A 12,238-nucleotide genomic window follows, 5' to 3' on the forward strand; every position below is an offset into this window, starting at 1 on the left:
CGCATGGACGGATTTGTAACCCCTACCTTTTCCTTGCTGTTGCAGGTATTGTCCAGGGCGGCACCCTACCCTACATTTGCACTCAGATCATGACTATTGTGGATCAGGAACAGAGTAAAGTCCTGTGGACTCCCCACGGCTGCCCCTAGAGGACAGAGGGCGTCCCTGCACTCCCAGTTGCGCCTCACCTCCACTTGCAAACATTAAAAAGCAAACTTCCTCACTATACCAATAGGTACACTACAGCGAGCTACACATGTAAACTAGTAATATTTTTGTTATCTCGTCATGCTATTTTTTTATCAGAGCCTACTACTATTATTCTCGTGTATTCTGAAGCAGGTTTGGTAGCACTGAATGTTGATGTTTTAACAGTTTATTCGGTCTTCCCTAAGGGTCTTTGGTGGCGTCTTGTTCTGCTGCGTCGTAAGCCTTCGTTTACAGTATAAGATGAGTCTGAGTATAGGTGTTAGATGTTTGCTTGAATGTGTTTAGCCCCCACTCCCCACCCCCCTCCCCCCCCGAGCCAACCCTCGACCCAAAGTCAAGCACCCTGTCCCCAGAAACGGCCCTCTCATCAAAACCCGTGTACCTAAAGGGCATTTGTGTATCCCCCTTTTTATACACGCCCATGTGATGACTGACAACTAACGCCGTGTCATGATAATTGCGTCTGTGAGCGTGAGTGTCTTTGTGTGTTTGATGGTAGCGAGCAATTTGGTTGAGACTAATGTAGTCTGATTGAACCACGGTTCATTGCGTTGGCATCCAGTTGACACCGTGGAAACGGAATTTGAAGAACAGACATCACCAAGCGAGCGGTGGTCCACTGTGTAGCTTTAGCTTGTGTTTGCACCCAGTCTCTGTTTGTGCAAAAGTGTATCGCCTAAATGGGCTTTCCAACCCCCCCACACCCCCTCCCTATAGCAAAAGCGAAGATGCTAAGATGACACCTCGAGAAAGTTCCTGTGGTCTGGGACGGCACGTTTTGCGGGCCTCGTTGAAGTGCCTTCGTCGACGTAGAAGCCCGATCTCCACTCTGCCCTAGACACTCAGCTAGACTGTTATATGCACAGAGGGAAGAGATGGATGGCTGGATGGATGCACGAAGTGCCCAGGAGGGCTGGGTCGGGGATGGGCGCACCGGCGAGTGGGATAAGGGCTAGAGAGCTAGGAGGCGGGAGAGTGGACCAAGAGTTTGGGTTAGGGACCAGGTCAGGTTAAGCGCGTATGACAATGGTGAGGTTTTGCGGCTGTAGGCTGCAGAGGTCAGCTAACGGGTGAACTCCACCTAATGCACTCCAGGGCTAGACAGACCACTGTGTATCTATCACATTATCTCTCTGTCACATATTTAATGACAATATAGAGTATAACAAATATAAGGGTGTGCATACCACAGCACAGTCACCGCAGTACTGTACCTGTATGCACTGTGTGTACTGTATGCAAAATGCATATGAAAGCGTATATATATATTTCATGTATTTTACCAGGCTACAGGCCTAGGGAAGTTCAGCTCTCAAGACATGTCTTAGCAGGAATTGGCGTGTTTTATTTTTTTATTTTTCCCGATTTATTTTCGTGTTTGGTTGTCAGTCACTTTTCAACGTAGCCTACTAAGAAAGAGACACTTTGGATCACATTTTGCAGGGTAATATCTTTTAGCATTTTCCTTGAATCTGTTCAAATGTAAAGGATATTTTCCCCCCATTGTTATTTACATTTTTTCTTTTTAATGAAGATTCAAACAATATTGATATTGTCCCTTACCTGTTCCCTGTTAACCATATCCTGCCTCCTTTCGTTGTGCCAAAATCCTGTATGGCAATTGAGTCGTTTTTTATTTCTGTTTTGCACTTGTTAATCTGTGAACCTTTAAACAAATTAAGTGTTCCTAGGTTTCCAGAAGACTTCATAAATAGGTACTATAATTTTTCACTGTAATTAATTCACATTTAATTGTATCACACCAGTTCCTTACATTTCATCAATGGCCTTTTCATTTTTAATTTGGAAACAAAAGATTGCTCCTCATACTTTGAATTCTTACAGAAAAAGGGATTTCTTCTTGCACAGTTTTTCAAAGGAAAATTGGTCCTGAATTTTGACTATTGGGTTTAAGTAAATTGGATATAAGTACATTTAAATGTAACTATTTTTTCAGAGTGGGTAGACTATGATTTAAAATGTGAGGGATGCAACTGGACATGGTTGTATTTTTAGGAGGAAAGACTAGCTTCCAGGTACTGTTCTGATTGCGGTTTTCTTTATTAAAAAGAATGTGATTTGTATGAAATGTTCCAAGACATTAACATGAAAATAAAAGTCATTTTCTGTATCACAACATGGCCTGGGGGAAGTGGATGTTCCACTAATGTACCTACTCATAATATTCTCCAAAAGATACTCAATTACATAATTATTCTGGGTGAATGTAAGAAGAAGCCAAAAAAAAGTCAGTTGGCAGTCAATTCTTAAGTGCGTCGGTCTTTGGGCTGCTATCAGTTTATTGTCACCACTGCATGCCAGGCATAGAAAATGACAGGCTCTGTTCAAGGATAGCTTTTCTATGGATGTTCAGAAATTAACTGGTACTTAAAAAGAAAAAAAAAGCTTCTGGCCTTCAGAGGGTCTGTAATGAAAGAAAAAAACATTTTGCTGAAAGCAGCAGAAAAAAATGACAGATGAAACAGCCATCAATTTATGTGGCAAGGAAGATCATCCCGACGATACCTCAGGTTGTGTCGGATAGATATGTGGTCTTGCTTCAGACTGATCAATGCGACTACACATTCCTCCGAATGTCAACGTCCTCGACCAAGACGGAGTGTTGGAGCCGTTTATCTTCCATGTGTTGGCTCCCAAGTACCCACATATTATACAGATAACAATTTGATCTGTCTAGCCATCCTTCAACCGTAGTTAAGTAAAAACAAAAAAATATATGGGATGGCCTTCGTAGCCTTTGCTGAACAGCATTGTTCTAGTCAAGGCTGCTGAAAGGAAAAACTCTCAAATTTGACACAATGCTTTTCCATGCATAAACCCCTTTAGTATTAGTTATTCTAGTCGAATACATCAAATACAAGTATTGAATTAGCCGGTGTCATCTTTAGTGTGTGCAGTAAAATGCCGATGAGCACATTTTGTAATGTTGAATGACTACCATTCACATCCTTTTAGGCAGCCTCTAGCTATGCCAGACCTTACTGGTTTATTGGATGTCCAATGCTTGAGGTCACTACTACCTTCAAGCACTGTTACCAAGGTTACATGGTCCTTCATCTGTGTTGTCACTGGAGATAAATGCCTCCAGCTACCTTCTCTGCCTGGCCAGGCGAGGCGAGCATCCGGTGCAGCAAATATTTCTCGCAACCATCCAACTCAGCTGTCACCCACAAGCTTGGTGCTGGGGCCGGAGATACATGTTTTCCAACCGCAAACCATATTGGACCCTCTGAAAATGCGGATGGTCTTTTTCACTTAAATGACTTTGCCAAACTGTAGTATACCAACGATGGCATGTCCCAATAACTCATGTCCTCCAAGTCCTCCTCCTGACGGTTTTAGAAAAGGGTAGGGTCTCCTGGCCGCCTGTTTGCCTGTCTGCTGGGTGTCTGTTTCAAGACAGCTGCTGACAGCTCAGTTAAACTTGAGAAGACTCCAGTCTGACAGCAAGAAATCTTTGTAGAAGGCCCAGGCAAGCCACAGCCTTTCTCAGCTTAGCTCAAGACTCGTTACCATGGTGAGAGGAATGTTTTTCTTCCTGTTTCTTCCCCCCCCCCCTCCAAACAGGCCTTGCCCCGCCTTCTCTGCCTGCCCCAGGTCCCAAAGCATGTTATCTCCCCCAACTCAAAATGGCCCCTGGGATTACCACCTCTGATCTCATGTTAAGCTCCTCATCTGTCAGCGCTGGGCTGATCTTGCTTTGCTCTCTGGGTCCATGGTAGAAACCACCCCAACAGCTGGCATTTTCTAGAACATGATCAGTCCTGGGTCCTGTTGATTAGCCATCAATAAACACCACTGATGATTTGCTCTGATGATGGAGAAGAGATACTCAATGCCCACTTTCTCACCACTTTGATGCTCAATGTTAACTGTTGAACATGCCGTACGGTTAGGTTTAGTATTATCAGGACAGCTCGCTAGGTAAATCTCCCTCACTGGAAATGACTGTTGACATTTTGCTCAACACACACAGCACTTCACCTAAAATGCAGGTTCAAATATCAAATGTGTTTTTGTTTCTGTCCTTTCAAGAATGCTGGTCTCTAGCTATGTGAGTGTTTCCTCTGGAAGGAGCAACCTTCCAAGATGGAGATCAGGGAGAAGAGTGGTGGATGGCAGCATATCTTCTGAATGAGAAGCACCCTGCAGGCTAGATTTATTCCATCAGCGATGAGAGCTGGATCCATCATTCTTTTACCAGATAAGGGATTATCAATCTTCAGATTATTAGTCCATGCACAGTCTGCTCTTTAACACAGCTCTGCTTTTACCTAAATATTTCTGCTCTAACATATATATATTTATATATAATTTATTTATTATTATTGACTGATTTGTAGATTTTGGCTATTCACCACCTTTCCGCTTTCTCACCCAAACTTTTTTCCAATTGGAAAAATACAGTATCCAATGAAACTGCAGAGATATTAACAATAAATCAAAACTGTATTATCAAACTATTTGTGAGTTTTCTTGCACATGTGTGATTGCCGTGATTGAACAGTGAAAAGTCCTCTTGCCTTTAGGCTACCAGATATTCACGTTCAATATAATGTTTTAGGTTGTTAATGCTGATTTGCAACCAAACTGTTTGATTGGAAATCTAAATGCTTGCACAGACATTTAATACTTCAAAGCAATATATTTTACCAATAGGCTTGTCTCTTAACATTTTACAACACATCCCCCAGACTGAAGATTTTGTTACGACAGCTATTTCCGTAGAAGCATAATATTCCTTAGGCGATAAATCACCTCCATATAGCACACACAAGTCAATGTATCATCTTTACACCTCATATCAACTGCATGTGTGTTTGCTTTTGAAATTGCCAGACCACAATATCTTGTGTCAAAATATGGAACTGTGTGATATAGCACCCTGATACACAAATTGGATTATGATTCTGCTTTAGGCTACAGCGCACACTCCTCAAAAACAAACTGATCTTTGATGATTTCGTTTTTGACTTCTTTTAGCTGTAAAACTGGGTTGAACTTTTCTGCTTGAATTTATGAGTAGATCTACCTTAACTCTAAAATAGGGTGAAATAAGAATGGAATTGGGTGTGAGACAACTTACTGCTTTTGACTATTATATGACCGGGCCAGTGGATCATTCCTCACCACACTGCAGAAGCACTGTCCATCCAGGATCTGTTGCTAATCATTAGTCACACCTGTCTCTGCAAAATCTGAAACTGAATGTCAGAGGGGTCCATTTTGACAGACTACACCTGATTTTCAAATACCTCCTTCGAATGAAGTAAGAAGAAGAAAATACTGTGTCCATCAGTACAGGGGCGAATCTAGGTTCCCACTTTTGGGGGGGCTTAGCCCCTATATAAAACCTATTATCTTTCCTGTGACCCAGCAAAACTAGGGGGGTCTGGGGCCATGTTGTCCCAGAAGAAATTTTTGAAAATATTATTTTAAATAGTGTCCTCTACTGGGTTTTAGGAAGAGAAATGAACACATTTAGATTTAAAATAGGGGGGGGGGGGGGGGTAAGAAACTTTTGGGCTCCAGCCCCCACAAAATAGGGCTAGATACGCCCATGCATCAGTAACAGTGTAGGCCAGTCTATGCAAACATCTTCTATCAGTCTTTAGCTATCATGTTCCGCTCTTAGAAGGAAAATGGGGACATTGTGTCGAATGGAGTCACACGTAACCAATCTAATGAAGGTTTTTAAATGGACTCTTTAGAATATCAAACCTACACAGCAGTGTTTGGTAAACTACATCGGAATTGACTGGAAATTGACTGAGCGCGCCCTACCACAGTCATGTAGAGGCTACAGATCAGCAACATGCGTCATTTCTAACACAAAAACCATAAAGATGCAGCAGTAACCTAGCCTACGCATGTAAGTAAGCTTCATAAAGCAAAGACTGGCTTGCAAGGCACTTGGTATAAGCTAAACATCCTCACGATATTATTGCGCTCTGTCCATCTTTATTATTAGAGCCATGCTCCGCCCCCATACCTGTAAATCTCCCTAGCGTTCTCTGGAGCGGATCTGACAGGCGATATCAGCTGGCCGCTCTGTGCGACGGCTGCAGGGGGGGACGAATGAAGACGGAGACGGCGACATTCACCCGAGCACTTGTTATTGTACACGGTTTTTTCAAGGAAGATTACTGTTATATGATGGCGTTTTCTTATTAAATTGAACAGCTAGAAACTTGCAATATCTTTATCCAACCGAAGGGTATCGATTCAATTGGTTTTCGTGGAACTCAAATCGATTCTCTGTCATTAATAGCCAGGATCTTTAGATGGAAGACGGCTAGAGAGGTCGGACACAAACTGAAGAACAGACATTTTCCATATCGAGTTGTTTCTAATTTTCCAACGTTACATTGTTAGCCACGACGGCGGCAAAATGAGACATTCTTTGCCATGGCTTTGAAAGACTCGGAAAACCCCTTCAAATGAAAAGCGCTCAACGGTCGTCATTATTGCGGATTTAGATGCCTCTCGTAAGGGGACACAGACCTGTTATTTTGGAACAGTCTGCGTGTGAGACGTTTTCATCTATTGCGGACATCCCTTCCTATTGAAACATAGACAACAGACAATTTAGGTGGGTGAACAGTTCAGTGTGCAGAGGTATATTTTTTAAGCAATATGGCTGGTGAGTGGGGCTGGGGACGCTGGCATAGGCTCTCCAAGGCACCTAAATGCTAGCTGAGGCGGATGCCCCCGTTCCCCATGGCAGCGGCAGCTCTATGATGACTAATAAGATCAATAATAATATAAATCCGGACTCCTCGATCTATATATCCAAGATGAACTTGGTCATCCCGTTCTCGCCGGACGTGCCCTGCGACAATAATGGACAGCGCATGTGGTGGGCATTCCTCGCCTCCTCCATGGTGACGTTTTTCGGAGGTCTCTTCATCATTCTCTTGTGGAGGACCCTCACATATCTGTGGACGGTTTGCTGTCATTGCAACATCAAAAACAAGGTAATTCCCATTACAGTCAACAGGTTTTAACTATCGATCATACCTCATTCCTTGTGCGTAATTTCCGATGAATCACAAAGTTTACATAAAACAGTAAGATTTGTAATTATGTTTAATGAGTAATTCACGTCTGCGTCAATTCATATTCAAATATGACCACGGAGAGCTAATCAACAGTGTCATATTGACATGAAAACAGTGCGTGGTCTGTTGCATTAGCCCTCACTGTGTAAGTGACTCACCATTACAGTAGCCTACTTATGAGGAGCAATGCTTCAGCTAGCAGAACTGTCATCCATCTGCAATAACAGGCCTGCACTTGTGGGAGGGCAGTGCAGAGAGAAGCCCCTGATCATGTTTTCCCCATCCAAGAAACATTGTGTTGTGAGGAGAATCCCCATGCTATATGTCAACAACATGCCCCCCTGCCACAGTCCTTGCTCTACCACGTCCTTCAGATTATCTTCGGAATTCCCTACTTCCACTGGACAGGTCAATAGTCATCGTTTTGTTTTCCGTATTTTCCTTCATGGAATGACCATAGCTGCCTTGATAAAGGTTATTTGCATTAAGATGGAAGGTCATCAGCTCATGGCTTTGCTTGGGGTGGCCCACATCATGGTTGAAACATTTGAGTCATATGGCTCATGTGGCTTCATGAAAAACTCCCTGTTCTCTACAACTTTAAGATAGAAAGAGATAAAGATGATATTATAGAAATCTAAAACAACATGTACAAATAACAACATTTGCGATACACATAAATGCTGATTGTACAATTTACTGTCAACATGTTTACAAGTATAAAACATCGAATTCCGTGTAGACTTGGCTAGACCGATGAGCATGTTTTCTGTGTTAGTGTTTTGAGCACAGTGAAAAGGACAAGTGTGAGTCCGGGACAAGTAGAGTCATGGTTGCCTACGTTGCTGTATTTATTTGACATGCTCACTGAAAAGACGATGTCGAGATTGGGGCGAGAGAGATACCATATTCCTCCATGATGCCTTAAGGATTGAGTCATATTATTATCCCTGCTTTCATGCTACAATGTCCTGTTTGCGTCAGAGTGCCATTTGGACCAAGTTCTGCCAGGCATGGTGACAGGGGCACCAGATGAGATGAGAGCAGGGTGCAGAAGTAGGGCACCCTCGGATGACTCATTTTCGAGACGAACCGAGCTGGATTCTCATGCTCATTTTCAGATTGTTCACCAAAAAAAAACAAATAGGGGGATGTGAAACTGAGCATTAGTATTTTGTTGTCTTTCGTATTTGTCATTGTGACGGGACTTTGCTTGTTGTACTTTTAAGGCTGTGTCCTATCTTGGTTGGAAAAGGCCAGATTGATATTTTCGATGGAAGAATTAGCATTTTCTGTCACACCTTGGTAGTCAGGAGTCGGAGAGCAGACATTAAGGGGTTCATGATGAGCTTTCTGGTGTCTCCACTCCTCATTACATTTTAATGACCTCCGTCAAAACAGGCTGGCAGGCACACCCAACGTCCTGCTCCCTCCCCACAGTCAAAACGCAGTGTGAAAACCCAGAACTCAATTGAACTTTGTCACTCCGTTAATGAAGAGACAGACAGACCCGTTCTTCATCAGTGTTGAGTGGGCATCTGCATCCTACCAGGAAATGATTTCAGTCTGTAATGAATGTACATCATTGAGAGACAGATCATTCTTTTCCGTTCGTTTTGCAAATGCCATTTAGTTTGTTATGAGGCTGTCAGCACACAGCCATTTATCACGCTCATCGGCCAGTAAATAAGAAATGCTGCTGTACCATATGCCACCCATCCTTCTGTGTCCTGCTGAAAACCAGATGATTAAACCCTGAACAATAATTGGGCATCCATCTTGTGTCTGCTGGTGTGTATCATTACATGTCCAGCACAAGGGGGAATGGTGATTGAAAGGGCTCCCCAGTCCAGGGCATCCATGTTCATGCCGTGTCCCTGAGGGGAGGTTCCTAAGGGGGGGAGAGGGGGGGGGGAGAGGGGGGGGGGGAGGGGGGTAGTCCTACTCCCAGGGGTGACTTTGGTAGGGGGCTTGACACTTGGTCTTGGAGGGAACAGGCTTGTTAGAAGCATTAAGTCGAGACACCGGATATGTGTTATATATCTGACTGGGGAAGCTAGCTAAGTTGGCATGGTGCTAGTAATGGGATGCTTGGCCCAGGTGGCGGGGGCTTACGCTGGTGATACTGGGAAATGGGTATCAGGGATGTGGAAATGGAGGGTATGGAAACGGGCGGGGGTTGTGTGTGTGTGTTTGTGGGGGGGGGGGGCAGTGTAGGAGTGTAGAGGGGGTGTTGCATTGCATGTTCCTTACCACCACCCACAGCTGTGTTCAAATTCTCTGAAACGGCACCCTTTCAAACTCTCCCCTCCATCGTAATCACTGGCAGGTGAGAGTTCCCAGTTGGACCCTTGACGCATTGCACACATATTCAAAAGGAAAGAAGATAAGGAGGGGAGTAAGGAAACGTGTTGAAATCGAACATGAGGTGCCCTCACTCCACCCTTACCCAGGTCGTTTCTCAACAAAACGAGATTGCATAACCTAAACAGAATGGTAGAGAGAATATCTCCATTTAAAGGAGCTAGTAGCTACTGCTGCCAACCAACAAGTCCTTGGCGATGCAGTGCAGAGGAAAGGGTGTCTTGCTGCAAGGCTTGTTAGTATATGCCTGTCCTATTTTCTCTCCCCACGGTTGCAGTCCTGCTGAGTTGCAGTTCCTGGTGCTGGCTCACTGTTGTGTGTGTGTGGTTGTCTAATTAGATGATGTCCTGGTTCCTCACATGCAAGGCCAGACTGCATTTTTGTGATGTGGACTGTCAAGTTTGGTCCGCTCCCCCCCCCCCCCCCTCCGTCTCTCTCTCTCCTCTCTCTCCTCTCTCTCTGCATTAACCTTTTAGTGAAAGTGAACCTTTACAAAACTGCAAATTAATTTGAGGATCAATAACAAACTTTCAATTGTTATCAACTATTTCTATGGTAATCAGTTCAGACCCAAGCCAATGCTGAGAAATGCACTGAGAATCTTCCGGCTCCAGCCACCAAAACTGCCCTACTGCAATGCCCCTGTGTGTGCAGTGCGTAAATGCTGTGTCTTGGAACATTTGGACAAATGGTCCATTTATTGTGTGTCTGATATTGCGAGTGGATTGCAGAGGTGCCTGTGGGGAGGAACTATTGTGTATCCCCTTGTGCTTGGCAACCAGCCGGTTGAATTTTGCTAGAGCAGCAGAGAGCACACACCCTGCAATCAGCTGTCGCTCTCACTAAAACCAACGCAGCTCAGGCCAATTCAACTGAGGTTAACCAAGCCTTGTCCAGCCTAATCTAGCCCAGCTCACCACCACAGCCTAGGTCAAAACTACTCACAGAGTAGTCCAACTCACTCCCACCTACAGTAGCACTATGACACCAACAAACGGTTAAGACCATTGATGCCCACTGTACTCCTGTTTCACTCGTCTTACATAAAGTCTGCTTCTACCGTGTGTTCGGTTTATTTACGGGGCTTATTTAAACGATTTGAGGGCCTGAGTCACTATTGTCTGCACGGGAATTTATCTCCGTGGCTTAAAATGGGCTTTGTGCCCGACTTTGTGTGTATGGGAACACTTCTGTGCTGCGGCTGTCCAGGGGTTGACTTCCACACATCTTGTCATGTGTTGTTGATACTGGCTAGGAGTGAGCGTGCCTTTAGAGCCGTCCCGGGGCAAAGCGTGACTAGTTTCCACTGCCACACATGCTGTCCTCCCTCAGCCTCCCATTCTAAATAGGAAGAACCACGGTATCTGACAGGGCTCCACTCCAGAAATCAAACGACAGAATCCACGTTGTAGGGTTACTTTTAGTTCAGACTATTTAACCCCTGGATAAATAGAAGGGATTGGCCGCAACATTTGTTGGAAACGAATGAATGAGTTAGCTCCAATGGTATTTATAACCCCAGATCCTCTTTCTACTTGTTAAAATCTTCTTTCTTGAGGACCAGCTTGGTAGCCATCTAGGGAGAGTGCTAGTGTGTCCCCCTGATGTATGCTAATCCACATTGCCCATATATCAACCCAAGCTATGTGTACCATGAGGCGGGGGCCCAGTGCCCTTTCCCCCGCTACACTGGTACCCCACTGTTATGTCTTCTTTTGCTTGTCACCGGACTATTAAAAGGACCTCCCCTTCCCAGGAAGTATTCCAAGGGTCAAGGGTCAGACAGGAAGGTATACCTAGCTCCGGGAAAAGCGCCGGAGAGGCATTCCCGAGGTTGGGAACATTCAGTGGGGGCTCCACCACCTGATCCCGGCCTAGCCAAACTGGCAGGGAAAAACCATTAGCATATGGCTCTGCTGGCGTAGCTAAGCCGAACAGAGCAGGCCTGCCTAGGGAGGCCTGCAGGATGGAGATAGAGCCTGGGCTAGTCTGTGAGATCATTGGTACCGGAGGGCTCCTCATCTAGTCAGCCAGGCAGGCCCCCAGCCTCAGCTGTTGTTGTCCTTAAAGAGATTGACGTGAGGGGTTCTACTTATGGAAATGTTTTCCTGCCATGGCACAGGCTTTCTGCGGCATTTGTCGCCCTACACAAGGTTGTTGAGTTAGTTGGATTCCTTCGAAGTGGAATGGAGAAAATCATATTGTTGTGTGATTTGATTTATTGCATGGGCGGTGGCTCGAGAGCCCCGCTCTTAAATCGGACACTCTGAATGATCTGTTAAGGCTAATATTATAAACCACCATTTTTTTTCTCTGTGGGAGCTACAGTGAGAGAGATGGTGTCGTGTGTTTCTGAACATGTTATGCTTGACGGAACCATTTTAGGTTCTTGTAATGAAGAGCCTATGGACATGCCCCATGTCCCTCTCCTTTCATTCTCCATGCACTGAATCAGAGGGTCTGGACACTGCTGGGCCACGCACAGCCCAGGGAAGATGGGGCAGCTCTTTATGTGGTGCTGATTACCAGGCACAGCTAGCCATCACCCTTGTCTCCCCCTGCCTCACGGTCTCCCCCCACCG

General features: G+C 44.8%; 2 protein-coding genes across 2 annotated transcripts in view; both read left to right on the forward strand.

The window, feature by feature from the left end:
* Positions 1-2,347, forward strand: part of dlg5a (discs, large homolog 5a (Drosophila)) — a 38,689-nt gene extending 36,342 nt beyond the window's left edge. The window contains exon 33 of the mRNA XM_047028683.1: positions 46-2,347. Within this exon, the coding sequence (XP_046884639.1) occupies positions 46-149 (104 nt within the window). The 3' untranslated portion in view covers positions 150-2,347. The remainder of the gene's footprint in view (positions 1-45) is intronic.
* A 3,942-nt stretch (positions 2,348-6,289) lies between these two features.
* The window catches only part of LOC124473880 (calcium-activated potassium channel subunit alpha-1-like), a 119,836-nt gene continuing 113,887 nt past the window's right edge, over positions 6,290-12,238 (forward strand). Inside the window, exon 1 of the mRNA XM_047029596.1 lies at positions 6,290-7,208. Coding sequence (XP_046885552.1) covers positions 6,921-7,208 — 288 coding nt within the window. The 5' untranslated portion in view covers positions 6,290-6,920. The remainder of the gene's footprint in view (positions 7,209-12,238) is intronic.

The sequence above is a fragment of the Hypomesus transpacificus genome, chromosome 11, assembly GCF_021917145.1.
Source record: "Hypomesus transpacificus isolate Combined female chromosome 11, fHypTra1, whole genome shotgun sequence".
Taxonomy (NCBI): Eukaryota; Metazoa; Chordata; class Actinopteri; order Osmeriformes; family Osmeridae; genus Hypomesus; species Hypomesus transpacificus.